The sequence below is a fragment of the Erythrolamprus reginae genome, chromosome Z (assembly GCF_031021105.1).
Source record: "Erythrolamprus reginae isolate rEryReg1 chromosome Z, rEryReg1.hap1, whole genome shotgun sequence".
Taxonomy (NCBI): domain Eukaryota; kingdom Metazoa; phylum Chordata; class Lepidosauria; order Squamata; family Dipsadidae; genus Erythrolamprus; species Erythrolamprus reginae.
This window is the reverse complement of record NC_091963.1, coordinates 95,691,469-95,705,269: the sequence shown is the minus strand read 5'-3', so window position 1 is coordinate 95,705,269 and position 13,801 is coordinate 95,691,469. Positions and strand designations below refer to the sequence as shown.

General features: G+C 43.0%; 2 protein-coding genes across 4 annotated transcripts in view; both read right to left on the bottom strand.

Moving 5' to 3' along the window:
* MRC2 (mannose receptor C-type 2) overlaps positions 1 to 13,515 on the bottom strand; it is a 108,422-nt gene extending 94,907 nt beyond the window's left edge. For both annotated transcript variants that reach the window (XM_070729256.1, XM_070729257.1), the window contains exon 1: positions 13,274 to 13,515. In XM_070729256.1, coding sequence (XP_070585357.1) covers positions 13,274 to 13,376 — 103 coding nt within the window. In that variant the 5' untranslated portion in view covers positions 13,377 to 13,515. The remainder of the gene's footprint in view (positions 1 to 13,273) is intronic.
* Positions 4,256 to 6,769, bottom strand: LOC139154550 (zinc finger protein 862-like). Of its 2 annotated transcripts, none has more exons than XM_070729268.1 (2): positions 6,692 to 6,751; positions 4,256 to 6,426 (listed from the first exon to the last, which is right to left on the bottom strand). In XM_070729268.1, exon 2 carries the CDS (start codon positions 6,417 to 6,419, stop codon positions 4,257 to 4,259), a length of 2,163 nt encoding a protein of 720 aa, XP_070585369.1. In that variant the 5' UTR covers positions 6,420 to 6,426; positions 6,692 to 6,751; the 3' UTR covers position 4,256. The 2 variants fall into 2 exon arrangements, 1 of the variants encoding a protein (XP_070585369.1); XR_011556925.1 differs by lacking the exon at positions 4,256 to 6,426 and adding an exon at positions 6,537 to 6,601 and having other exon boundaries at positions 6,692 to 6,769.
* Positions 13,516 to 13,801: the final 286 nt, after the last annotated feature.

Here is a 13,801-nt window from a genome sequence, read left to right as displayed (position 1 = left end):
TTGTTATACATGTTTATCAATGCCTTAGGTTTTGTTATATCTCTGAACAAAAACCTTTTATTTAAAAAATGCCTTTTATATCTATTCAAAACCTATACAGTATATTTAATGCTTATTAGTAAGAGAGAGGCAGCATACAAGAAAATAAGAGAGGGGTGGTATACAAATCTAATACATAATAAATAAAAAATAAATAAAAATAAAAATTATTATTATTATTATTATTATTATTATTATTATATGCATTAAATTGGAATGCTTATTAAATTTACAGAGGATCCAAAATTAGTGTATTTTTCAGAGCATAAGACGTACCAGAGTATAAGACACACCTAGATTTTAGAGGTGGAAAACAAGGAAAAAAGTATTCTGAACCAAATGGTGTTAAATATGATTTAATAAAATACTAGTGTGGTAGAATACTTTTTACAAACAGGTTCACTTTTTACAAACTTCAAAGTTTACAGCTTTAAGATTTGTGGGTTTCAATTCCCAGAATTCCTCCTCCAGTCATGTTAGCTCAGGAATGGGAATTGAAGTTCACAAGTCTCACACTTGCCAAGTTTGAAGACCTTTGCACCCCTATCCCTAACCCAGGGGTCTTCAAACTTGACAGCTTTTAGACTAGTGTACTTGAACTCCCAGAATTCCTCCTCCAGTCATGCTAGATGGACTAATTAAAAGGCAAAAATAGCTCCATTTGGGCAACGGGTCGGGGAAGCCTGCAGGGAGCTCCTGGATGTTGGGGGATGGCAAAAATGACCCCATTTTTGTGAAAAATGGGCAATTTTTTACCTTTTTTTTCTCCACAAAAATTGAGGCATTTTTGCCTCTATTTTTGGAGGCAAAGGGGGTTTATATTAGGCACAAGTGTAAAAATCTAGCTAGGGCTTATTTTCAGAGTAAGTCATATTTTGGGGAAAACGCAGTAAACTATTCGGACTGGTTTGCCAAATTGGTAGTAACCGCTGGTGATGTCACGATGACTTCACTGACCTGGTTTGGTAAGTACCTGTCTGTAGGTGCCGCTATCTTTTTTAAAAAAACAATCTTGAGTATTTTTCAATTTGGGAGGGGGGGATTTCTTTATTTTTTTCCCTTCTGCTCATGCACAGAAGCGAAGGGTCTGGCACTGCGCATGCATCACCACTTTGTTTTGGGCAGGGTCATTCTTTTTGCATTTTTTAAAAGAGTTTTTTGCACTGTGCAAAAATTTCCTCTGGTCCAAGAGCAGAAGCTATCCACCGTCAGCCTGGGTCATGTGGAATAGCGAAGGAAAGGGCTTTCAGGAGGCAGCTCCACAATCCCATCCCCAAATCCAAAACAGGTTCACTCTTTTCTGTGGCATGGACCAGCCTTTAAGGACAAAGTCGATATAGCCACCTAGAGGTAAGAAAACAAACCTCAAAATACAGAAAGATCTAGATAAATTAGTACTGTGGGCTCAAACTAACAAAATGAAATTTAACATAGAAACATAGAAGATTGACGGCAGAAAAGGACTTCATGGTCCATCTAGTCTGCCCTTATACTGTTTCCTGTATTTTATCTTAGGATGGATATATGTTTATCCCAGGCGTGTTTAAATTCAGTTACTGTGTATTTATCAACCATGCCTGCAGGAAGTTTGTTCCAAGCATCTACTACTCTTTCAGTAAAATAATATTTTCTCACGTTGGAAAAAAGCAAAATCTTACACCTAGGTAAGAAAAACCTAAGACACGCATACAAATTGGGAGAAACCACACTTGACAGAAGCGACTGTGAGAGAGATCTTAGAATTTTGGTGGCATATAAGTCCAATTAATAAATAACCAATTAAATATGAGCCAGCAATGTGCAGCAACGGCTAAAAAAGCCAACACAATCTTAAGCTGCATCAACTCAAAGACAGGTGAAGCAAGGAGGGAAAGCCAGCACCCTGTTCAGTGGAAGTGGTTGGCTGAAGTGAGGCTCTTTCGGTGGCCCAGCCCTGGAAAATGGACATGGTGCTGCATTGCTGAGCAACTGCAGCCCAGGGGCTTTTCAGTGTGATCCCCGATGGCAACAGGAGCCCAGCTGCAATGTAACCCAAGAGAGGCTGATTGCATGAATGCCTCTCTCCAAAAGCGCTAGCCTTCGGCTGTGGGCAAATAAATAGTTCCTCTTGGAAAGGGAGAGAGGGTGAGAGAGAGAGAGAGAGAAAGAGACGGAAAGAAGAGAAAGAGGAAGAAAAAGGAAGGGAAGAGAGAGAGACAAGAAAGAAAGAAGAGAAGGAAAGGAAAGGAAAAGAAAGGAAAGAAGGAGGAAATGAATGTCAGAACAGAGAAAGGAAAGGAAAAAAGGAAAGGGAGAGGAGAGGAGAGGAAAGAAGGAAAGGTGGAAAGAAAAGGAATGGAACAAGGGAAAGGAGAGTTAAGCAAAAGGGAGGGGAGGGGAGGAAAGGGGGAGGGGGGAGAGGAAAGGAAAAGAAAAGAAAAGAAAAAAGAAAAAGAAGGGAAGGGAAGGGAGGAGGGAAGGGGAAATGGAAGGAAAGGAGGAAAGTAATGGGGAAAAGAAAGGGAAGGGGGAGGCAGGAGGGGAGTGGAGGGTAAGGGGAGGAAAGGAAAGGAAAGGAAAGGAAAGGAAAGGAAAGGAAAGAAGCAAAGGGAAAGGAGGAGGGAGGAGGCACCGGAAGGAAAGGAGAAAAGGAATGGAACAGAGGAAAAGAAAGGAAAGAAGGGAAGGGGGAAAGGAAGGGAAGGGAGGAGAGGGAAGGAAATGGAAGGAAAGGAAAGGAGGAAAAGAAAGGAATGGAAGAGGGGAAAGGGAAAAGAAGGGAGAGGGAGGAAAGGGAGAGGAGGGGGGAAAGGAAAGAAGGGAAGGGAAGAGAGGGGAGAAAATGGATGGAAAGGAGGAAAAGAAGGAACAAGGGAAAAGAAAGGAATGGGGGAGGGGGAGGGAGGGAAGAGAAGGAAATAAGGAAGGGGGGAAGGGAAGAGATGAGAGTGGAGGAAATGGAAGGAAAGGAAAAGAGGAAAGGATAGGAATTGGACAGGGGAAAAGTCTGCGGAGAGGGGCGGCATACAAATCTAAATAATAAATAAATAAATAAAGGAAAGAAAAGAAGAGAATGAGGAGGGGAGGGGAGAGACTACAGCTGCAACTCTGGCATATGACATCAGCCAAGCCACTGTCAGTCCGCTCATCTTTGTTTTCCTTAACTCAGATTGACCAAGCTTCTTGAGAGAAGAACACAGAAGAAGTTTGCAGGCTGTGTGCCTGGATCAGGTACTTTCTCTCCGGCCTCCCACCCAGAGGCCTCGCAGAAGCAGACAGGCCTGAAAGGCGGGATTGAAAATTATGAATTTGGTGGTTCCTGAGGTCCCAAAGGTTGGAGACCTCTGGTCTATCACACTCTTGAGCATAGCTTGTGAGCCATTTCCCCCTTTCAGTAGTCCAGGAAAGTACATCTATAGTATGTAGGTAATAAAGTTGAAAAAAGTTGAACTACATTTTATAATCTATAGATACCTTGAGGCTGAGTGTGACAAGAAATGGCTGGGAGGGGAGGGGCCAGGTGAGGCACCTCTTGATGTGAGTGAAATTGAGTTGGCCACACCCACCCAGTCACAACTGCCAACCCAATCCCACCTGATCACGATTGCCAACCCATTCCCACCTGGTCTCATGACTATCACACCACTCCCACAAAATTAAGCCATGACCACACATTAGTAAAAAAAATTGGAACCAACTCCTCATTATATCTATATATAATAATTTATACCGAGAAATATTTATTCATATATTTAAATGTCAATTTAAAGAAAGCATATGATGAAGACAGAAGGATTAAATTAGGGAATCAGCAATGGGAAGTTGATTGCTAAAGACAATCATAGCGGCATATGATGGAAATAAAACATGGGAGAACAAACTATGCTTAGAAAATTGTTCAATCTTGAGAAGGAAGTATGATGTCCCCTTAATATATTAGTAGACAAAGTATATAAGATACTGTGACGATACGTAGTGGAAATACATTGTTTGAGAACAAAAATGTACATTTTTCAATGAAGATGCTGTTTGCAGTGAATCTCAAGACAGATTACATCAGTGGTCGACAAAGTTGTTCAGAATCTAGGAGCCAGCCAAAAAATTTAGGAGCCAGAATTTTTTTTAAGCAAACTTGGTTTTTAATTTAACAAAAAAAACATTACAAACGTTATAAACAACATTTTACTTTTAAAGATAATAAATATTATATTTTGATATTTTAGATTTTAGGCAACATTCTAGTGTTTTTCACTTTGCGTTTTGTGGCCATGAACATGCCTTGTGATTTTAGAGCTGAAGTACCAGTGGTCCACAGCCTTGGCAGGATCAAACGCCTTCACAGATGGCCCATTCATGGTGATCATAAACAAGTCACTTAAACTTTCTTCTTGCATCCTTGATCTGAATTTATTTTTGACCATGTTCATCAAACTAAATCCTCTTTCACAACATGAGGTTGAGACAGGGAGCACCGCTACAATCGACAACAGGTTTCCCAGAACTGGAAATCTCTCGGTGTTGGAGAGTGCCAAATCCAGAAGCTCACACAGTTTCTTTCCTTTTCCAAGGACCTTAAACTCATACCACTCATTGAGGAGTGAGTGAATGCATTGGTCATCACTTTCAGGTGGAGATAGCTGTTTACGAAAATGATGAGCCAATGCAGTAATCTCAACCACACCGTAGTCTTGCAATGTTGTTCCTGCTGGCCAGGCAAAGGTGTCAAACACTGCGGTGGATCTTTCAATATTTATATCACTTAGAAATCGCACTGTCAAGTATTTAACTGCATGATTAATTAAATTAGCTTTTTCCTGCTGAATTGATGCAGCTACAGTGTTGCTCAGTCCATGTAGCTGTACATTTTGAAACAGTCCTTGAAGAGATGTTCCTGAGACAAATCTGGCCTCATGTTGTTTTGGTGCATCTCTAAGTGAATTGATTGTTGAAATTGTGCTTTTCACATGCAACTCAATTGTGCTTAAAAAAAGCTCTTCCCTTTGAAATATAAGTGACAAGTTTTTAAGAATTTCCAGATAGTCCAGTAGAAAATGGAGCATGTGAACAAATTTAAAATCTGTGAGCTTTCTCAGTAAACCATGGGCAGCTGCAGAGGCACTGTCTTTTTCCGCAGCCACACTTTCTAGGTGGATTGTCACGCATTTCCAGTCTTTGACAAGTGCAGACAGAGCACCGACTTTGCTTGCTACCCATCTGACATTATGCAAGTATTGGAATTTCAGAATTGTAAGCTGCAGGTTTTCTGCTACTTGCTTCAGCTGTCGCATTCTCTTAGGTGAGTATTGATAAAATTGGTAGAGTTTCTTTAAAATAGAGTCAAGGTCATCAATTAATTTAGCTTGTTTTACTGAACTTAATACACTTAAGTTCAATCGGTGTGCAACACAGTGAATGCCAATTAAATGACTGATGTTTTGGCGTATTTTCTGCACCAAGCCATTTTCGGTCCCAATCATGCTGGCAGCACCATCTGTACCAATGGCAATCAAGTGACTTGAAGAAAGCCAGCCTACAAGACCAAGTGTTCTAAGTTCTTCTGTGAGCGCTTCTAAATATCCATCTGCAGTAGCCATTTCAAGAGGAGAAACAGAAAGAAATACTTCTTTGACCCTGTTGTCCTTGATGTACCTGACATACAGAATCAGTTGTTCAACCCCTGCTTTGTCAGTTGAGCCATCTAGCATCAAGCTGACATATTTTGCCTCTTTGAGCTCACTGATTAGGTTTTTCCTGATTATTTCTGCAATATGGGAAATTAATTCTTTGCATCTTTTATCGTTTGCATATTCCTGTCGCACAGCACTCCCTAATTTCTCCGTCAACTCTAGCAACCCTTCAAAATCTGTGAAAGGTCTGTTGTTTTTGGCAATATAATAGGCCACATTAAATAGAATGGTCATATGTTTAAACATGTCTTCATCCATTTTCCTTATACAAGCAGCCAATGGAGTAGCTTCTGGAGCCAACGCTGCATGTGTAGCCTCCACACAATTTAGATGCTGGAGAGACTTTGCGTGCTTTTTGAAGGTTTCAAGTTTAAAGGGTCCTGAAAATCCTTTTACGATCCTAGATGCTTGGTCAGCAATGCCAGGGAAGGAAGCACAAATCTCGCATATAGCTATACCAGTTGTATGGTCAAATTTAAGCCATGCGAGTTCTTTACACCACTCTTGCCTAAATCTCCTGGGTCCAGCAGTTTGACAACGGCTTGTTGATGGGGACTCCTCTGCTGGTGGGTCTTCTCTTGTTTCTTCAGTTACCTGTTGCCCGGCACTTTCTACCTGTTGCACTGCGCTTTCAAGAGAGGTCTTTGTAAAGAACTGTGTCATTTTCAGTTGCTTTTCATTTTCTGGTATTCTCTCTGTTGCTCTGCGCTTCATTTTTTTCCTGAACCCAGAAAAGAAAAAAAAATGTGCACTTTGCTCTGCTATGCCAATTATAACTTACACATGAACTCTTTACCCTTCTTTGTCCGAGTGGACGAGGCAGTACTCCGGCTTCGTTCTCCTGGCGGCACCCGACTTTGTTCTTCCAGCAGCACTCCGCAGTCCGCCATATAGTACTGGTAATGGGATACACTGTGAATATACTGCCATATAGTAACCATATAATTACAGCATATACTGTGTATATACTGCTATACCCTACTTACAAAAAGATTTAGCAATGTAGGAAACTCCATTCAGTGGTGGTCCAGCAGGATAGGGTCTCTCAGCACTTCTAGAGAAGATTAAAAATCAATCTGCCTTATTATCCATGTATTTTATTTTCTAACCATAAGAAGTTTCAAATCCTTTTTTGTAGGAACAACACTTTTCTAAATCAATGAAACAACATACTCACCTACTCAGCGGTGAGCTGCGATGTCCAGCGACGTCTTGCAAGATTCCCTGCACGTCCTGGTTCAGCTCCGGGAGGTGAATGAATGAACTGCCTGCGATGCGCGCTCACAGAAGCCGCGCATGCGCAGTAGGGTGCAGAGGCTGCGGTCGCAATCTTTCCGGCGCTTATCTGCTCTGGAAAGATGACGTCAGTGCAGGGGGCAGGGAACAGCTGCGGTCATGCGCGCTAGGCGCGCATGACCGTTCCACACAGTGCTTAAAGGGAACCTGTCACCTGCAAAAATCATGTTAAAGTGGGTGCAGTAGCGTGTTAGTGATGTGCTATGCATCACTAACACGCTAGTCCTAGGAAAATCCGTGCAGTAGATCCCCCCAAAACAGTACTGCGGCCTCATTGAACGCGGCCGGGGAGGGGGGATGGTGGGGCACACACTGTATGTACATATAGACCCCCTCACACACGGCGTCTCCCCGGGGAGCATGGCCTTTGTATGTACTTACACAGGTAGCGGGAGATGAGAACGGGCCCCCGGCCACAGCGATCCTTCCCCCGTAACCCAACTCTCCCTGTCCAGTCCCGGAGCATAAGGGGGGCGGAGCAAAGTGGGGAAGGCGGCCTGAGCGATACTGTCCCTGCTTCCTCCGATTGGATGACTCCGTGCAGGAGGTGGGATTGGATTGAGAGTAATATTTTTTCTTCTCAACTCCTCAAGCACCAGGCAACATTTTCTAGGCGCCAGACAACATTTTCTAGGCGCCACTGGCGACCAGGCGCCTGGGTTTGTCGATCCCAGGATTACGTAATGCAACAAAAAACCTATATCTGAGAAATACAACATGAAACAAGTACAGTGGTACCTCTACTTAAGAATGGCTCTACTTAAGAACTTTTCTTGAACCAGGTGTTCAAGATTTTTTGCCTCTTCTTAAGAACCATTTTCTACTTAAGAACCCAAGCCCGGAAAAACTTCCCAAGAAATTTGAGAGCGGCACAAAGGCCCGGCCAGTTTCCTGCCATTCCCCCTGGGTTTCTCTCTCTGGCACAGTGTATGGGAGGCAGCCTTGCGCCTGGTGTATGGGAGGCGCATGCTCCTCCTCGCCGCCTTAGAGTCCCTCTTTTTTTTTTAAAGCCTTAAGCTTCAAACTTCCTTCTGCAGCGACTGTCCTCCTCCTCTTCTTCCTCCTCTTCCTCCCACCCAAATTCCACGCTTTTATTTCTTTCCCAATGGGTTTGCACACATTATTTGCTTTTACATTGATTCCTATGGGAAAAATTGCTTCTACTTACAAACCTTTCTACTTAAGAACCTGGTCACAGAACGAATTAAGTTCATAAGTAAAGGTACCATTGTAATTGTTTTTCCAGATAAAATGGATTGAACAAGTTCAAGTTGTACATAGATGGCAAAAAGCTGGAACAGACAGCCATACATTACATTCTCCCCTCTCAAGAGAGTTCAACTCTATTCCCTTCTTATTTTCCAGAAGTCCCTTGTGACCTGGTTTTGTTATTAAGCCTAGTATCTCAGGGGACTGGGTGGTAGTATAAACTAGTTTTAGCTACGTTTCTTTATCTGATGCTTTTAATTTACATATACTGTAAATCCAAATAATACGATAGATAGATGGATGGATGGATGGATGGATGGATGGATGGATGGATGGATGGATGGATGGATAGATAGATAGATAGATAGATAGATAGATAGATAGATAGATAGATAGATAGATAGATAGATAGATAGATAGATTTGGTCTATTTTTTATTTTTTATTCTGCATAACGTCTGGAAATGGAATAGCACAATACGTATGTTTTATAGATGTTTTGTATTTCCACTTCTTTTGAGAGCCAAGTATAGCAGAGTGAATGCTCATTTCATTTTCTTTCTATCTATTTTATATACATGGTGTTGGCATCCTTCGGTCTCAAAAGACCATGATATCATGCTGTAGACTCCCCAGAGCATGAAGCCTGGTTAGGTTAGTATGGAGGATAGACTGTTACCCAAGCAGCAGATTCCCTCTCTCCACTTCTCTGAAATAATCCAATGGAATGGCAAAGGCCAATACGATTGGCTCCAATTGGTTCCACTATAAAGTTCTGAACCCTAAATATGAACAACGACACAATAATTAATTGCTGAGGCTATTATTATGTTGGAAGCTGCCCAGGGCCATTTGCTATCAGATAGACAGCAAATTAATAAATAATAATAAATAATTCATATTTAGTTAATATAAATAAATTCCTTTTTACAAAAAAGAAACTATGTCTACCATTTGTGATTCAAGGACAATTTGACCAGGAGTGTGGTGAGGGAATGGATTATTATTATTCAATATCCAAGAACACTTAACAAACCACAATCATGTTTCTGAGATCACCAGCAGTGTTTTCTCCAATGCTGCCTTCATTTCTCCCTCGTTGCCTGTGAGTACTGATACAAAAAGTCTTATCCTTGTTATAGTTACTACCAGTATAAACTGTGTAATAAATTACTTTGGTGGAGAAGGCAGATAACTATTAACAAATGTTATCAGAGGTATGTTTGAGAAGCATTGGGATAACCTCCTCTATTCTTTTTATTTTGACTTTCTTCAGTGCCCTCATCGGTAGATATTTCTCCATTGAGTGGTGATGTGCAAAAAGGAAAAGCAATTAAGCCAGATAAGAAGGTCAACCTTACTTTGCCTATAACAGTGAAGGCAAACCTATGACACAGGTGCCACACGTGGCATACAGAGCCACATCTGCTGGCATGCAAGCAGTTGCCCTAGGTCAGTTCCAACGTGCATGTGTGAGCCAGCCAGTTGATTTTTGGCTTGCAAAGAGGCTCTGGGAGGTTGTTTTTGGCTTCCAGAGAGCCTCCAGGGGGATGGGGAGGGCATTTTTACCCTCCCCTGGCTCCAGGATAGCCTTTGGAGCCAGGGGAGGATGAAACACTAGCCTACTGGGCCCATCAGAAGTTGGGAAACAGGCCATTTCCGGCCTCCAGAGGGCCTCTGGGGGAAGCTGTTTTAGCCCAGCCCATGCATTGAATTATGTGTGTGGGCACTCACACATGCGCAATAGGTTGACTCAGCCTTCCATCCTTCCGAGGTGGGTAAAATGAGGACCCGGATTGTGGGAGAAATATGCTGACTCTGTTAAAAAGTGCTATTGCTAACATGTTGTAAGCCGCCCTGAGTCTAAGGAGAAGGGCGGCATAAAAATCGATTAAATAAATAAATAAATGAATGAATGAATGAATGAATAAATAAATAAAATTAAATTAAAATAAAATAAGTAAAGTAAAGTAAAGTAAAATAAAATAAAATAAAATAAAATAAAATAAAATAAAATAAATAAAATAGTGTGCGCCCATACTTTTTCGGCACCCGAGGGCATAAAGGTTCACCATCACTGGCCTATAACATGTGGCACAATCAGAAACAGGACAAGAACATTCAAAAATGTTAGGGTAATGATGATTTAATAATTTATCTGAAGAAAATTCAGTCTAACCAGCATGATCAATGACCACAGACGCTAGACCAGTGATGGCAAGCCTTTTATGGTTTACATCCCAAAAGAGTGTGTGTGCACACCCATTCCCTCCCCAATGCATGCCTCCTGCACATGCGCACAAGCCCCCCTTTCCCTGCACATGTGCACAGGTCTCACTGAAGCCTGGGAGAGTAAAAAACAAGGGCAAGTTCAGAAAAACAAACTTCCAGTTTGCCTATTGCGCTGTTTTTCACTTCCCTAAAGCCTCTGGAGTGCAAAAAACAGCACAATGGGTAAAGCAGAAGTCCGTTTTCCAAACTCCCAGTTTGCACGTTGGGCTGTTTTTCGCACTCCGGGGCTTCACGGAAGGCTGAAAATCAGCTGGCTAGTGTGCACACACACACATTGGAACTGACATAGGCCTCTGGTATGGCTCCACGTGCCACCTGTAGCCCACCGTGGTGCTAGACAACAGAAGTTTAGCAACATCTAAAGGCCCCAGTTTCCTCACTCTTGTTTTCTGCTGTAGTGTAGCAAAACCTGAATATTATTTTAATTGCTATGAAAGCAAGAGATCTTTGTTTCCATTCCTCCCGAAGAAAAAAAAAGAGTAACTCCTAGGCTTGAATGGAATATTGAAAACTCTCAGAATAAGGAAGAAATAGAATGGAATGGAATGGAATGGGTTGGGATGGGACAGTGATGGCAAGCCTTTTTTTCCTCGGGTGCCGAAAGTGCGCACGCATGCGCTATTGTGCATACACAAGTGCCCACACCCATAATTCAATGCCTGGGAAGAGCGAAAGCAGCTTCCTCCTCCCCCTCGAGGCCCCCTCGAGGCCGGAAATGGCCTGTTTTCCAACTTCTGGTGGGCCCAGTAGGCTCGTGTTTCACCTTCCACAAGCTCCAAAGGCTTCCCTGGAGCCGGGAGAGGGTAAAAATGCCCTCCCCTATCCCCCCGGGAGGCACTCCGGAAGCCAAAAACACCCTTCCAGAGCCTCTGTGCAAGCAAAAAATCAGCTGGCCAGCACACAATGCACGTTGGAGCTGAGCTAGGACAATGGCTCGTGTGCCAGCAGATATGGCTCCATGTGCCACTTGTAGCACCCATGCCATGGATTCGCCATCACTGGGATAGGATAAGGAAAAATACAAGTACTGTAGTCCTCATGTTACAACCACTTCTCCAGTGACCGTTCAAATTTAGCATGTCCCTGAGCAAGTAGTATTACCAATTGATTCTTGAAGTTCCAGCCATCATGGCAGTCACATGATCGCCGTTTGGATGGTCATGTCTCAGGGCAGGTGACACGATCATCAGTTATGACCTTCCTTGTCAGCTTCTCACACATCTTCCCATTTAGCAGCCTGCACATTCCTGAGGCTACATCGGCATCTGGGACTGCCTATTGCTAAGTAACGCAGTCGGCCGATATTGTGCTTTAGGACCCACATTGTACATAAATTCCAGCCGCAATCCAGTTTGTTAACTGAGGACTGTCAGTACGGTTGTTTTTCTAGGCTCTTTCAATCAGAATAATTCAGTTACAACTTAGTTGTAACTTTGCATACAAAGAGAACCATTTCTGACTGGATGAAAGTAAATTGGTATGGCATTCGTGACTACAGATCATCCTGTTTTAAGTCAGATTTGTCCAACAGTGGCAAAGTCACATGTTTAAATTGATATGGCAAATGGAATCTCCTCCTTTGAATTGTAATACAGTACATGTCAACCTGTTATTATTTCTTTGCAACAAACAAGATCATGGGTAATTTCAGATAGGTATCACATTGCAATGCTATTGTTTTCATCAATTAATCGCTCAATAAAAGGTTGAAGTGAGAGCAAAATCATTTTTTTAAAGTGCAATTGCCTTATCTGTGCTCTATTACGTTCTCACCCACCCACCCCCAATTTAGCAAGAAAAAATAAAGAGGAAGGAGGACAAGGATAAAATAAGACATTGAGAATTTAATACAAATCTTGGAATCCATATCCCACACCCACCTTCCTCTCCAGGACAAATGGGTAACTTTTTGTGTGTGTTTGGATGACTCTTTGGGGGGTTTTTTTTTGGGGGGGGGTACTTTGGTGTAGTGATTAAGGTGCTAGTGTAAAAACCAGAGGCTGTGAGTTCTAGCTCCCCCTCAGGCATGAAAGCTGGCTAGTCGTTCTCTCTCAGCCCAACCTACCTCACAAGGTTGGTGTTGTGGGGAAAATAGGGTGAGGGAGTAATATGTATGTTTCCTGCTTTGACTTACATATAAAGTAATCAAGACAGGGCAAATATCTAGTAAATAAAATTTACTCTTACATTCTCTACGAAGGTTGAATGGCACAAAGTGGTGTGCCGTATGTGGGTTTTATTACGCTTGGACACGTTGAGAGCAGCAGAACTGAACTGCAATTGTCCTAGAGTGAAATCCCCCAAATTAAATCCCGAGTATTGGGATTGCAGTTTTATGTGCCAATTTCCCTTCCTAAAGAATTTGTTCAAAAGCAACGCAACTCTGGAAAGCAACCCTTCCAAACTATAGATGACTTTTTTTGCTGGTGTTGTTGTTGGAGAGGGGCAAGAGAAGCAAGTTTAAAAAACAGCCCGTGGTTCACGCCAACCAGTCCCCTCCCTTTGCCATTCCAAGCCACATCTGGTTTCATTCAGGTCTCTCCTTCCTTTACCACTCGCAGGCACACACCCCCAAGCGCCGTACAAATGTCCAACAAAAAGGGAGAAGAAATGGGGAGGGGTGGGATTTGCTAAATTAGTGAGGACTCAGGATCCTACTCCTTTTATTAAAAAAGGAGAAAAAAGAAACGCAGGGTGTGCTACAATCGCCTTCTACTCAACCCACCCCCACCTCAAAACACCGCAAATTAGGAAGGAGGGGAGGAAGCATACCTGAAGGAAGAGCATGGAGTCCGACCTCAAGGATGAAGAGGATGCCTAGGGTGTAACTTAGCAGGCGAGGCCGCGTTGGAGAGGGGGATCTGGGAAGCTTCATCTCGGACGAGGTGAGAAAGCAACTCGTTGAGGCGCGGTGGATCCCCTTTTCCTCTTTCTCCCCTTGGACCCTCCGCTCCCCGTCGCCGCGGTGTCTGGACGCAGTAGCTTTCCACCTCCTTCCGTTAGGAAAGTGATGGGCGAGAAGATGGGAGAAAAAAGAGAGCCCCCCAAGCCCCTCCCTGCCCTCTAAGAATTCAGACGCTGCGTCACGAACCCCACTGGCTGCCCAGCCAGTTGTGGGCGGAAGGGAATAGAGGCGTGGGGGGGGGATGAGGGAGGGAAGCTTTCTTTAAGACTTCCAAAGTGGAGGCAAACTTTCAGCGGTTTGGCAACCGGGAGGATACTAAACGGAATTGCAACACGTTGCAAACGGGGTGGGGGAAGGACAGGGAGGGAGAAAGGCTCGATCCTTTTGGAAACTTT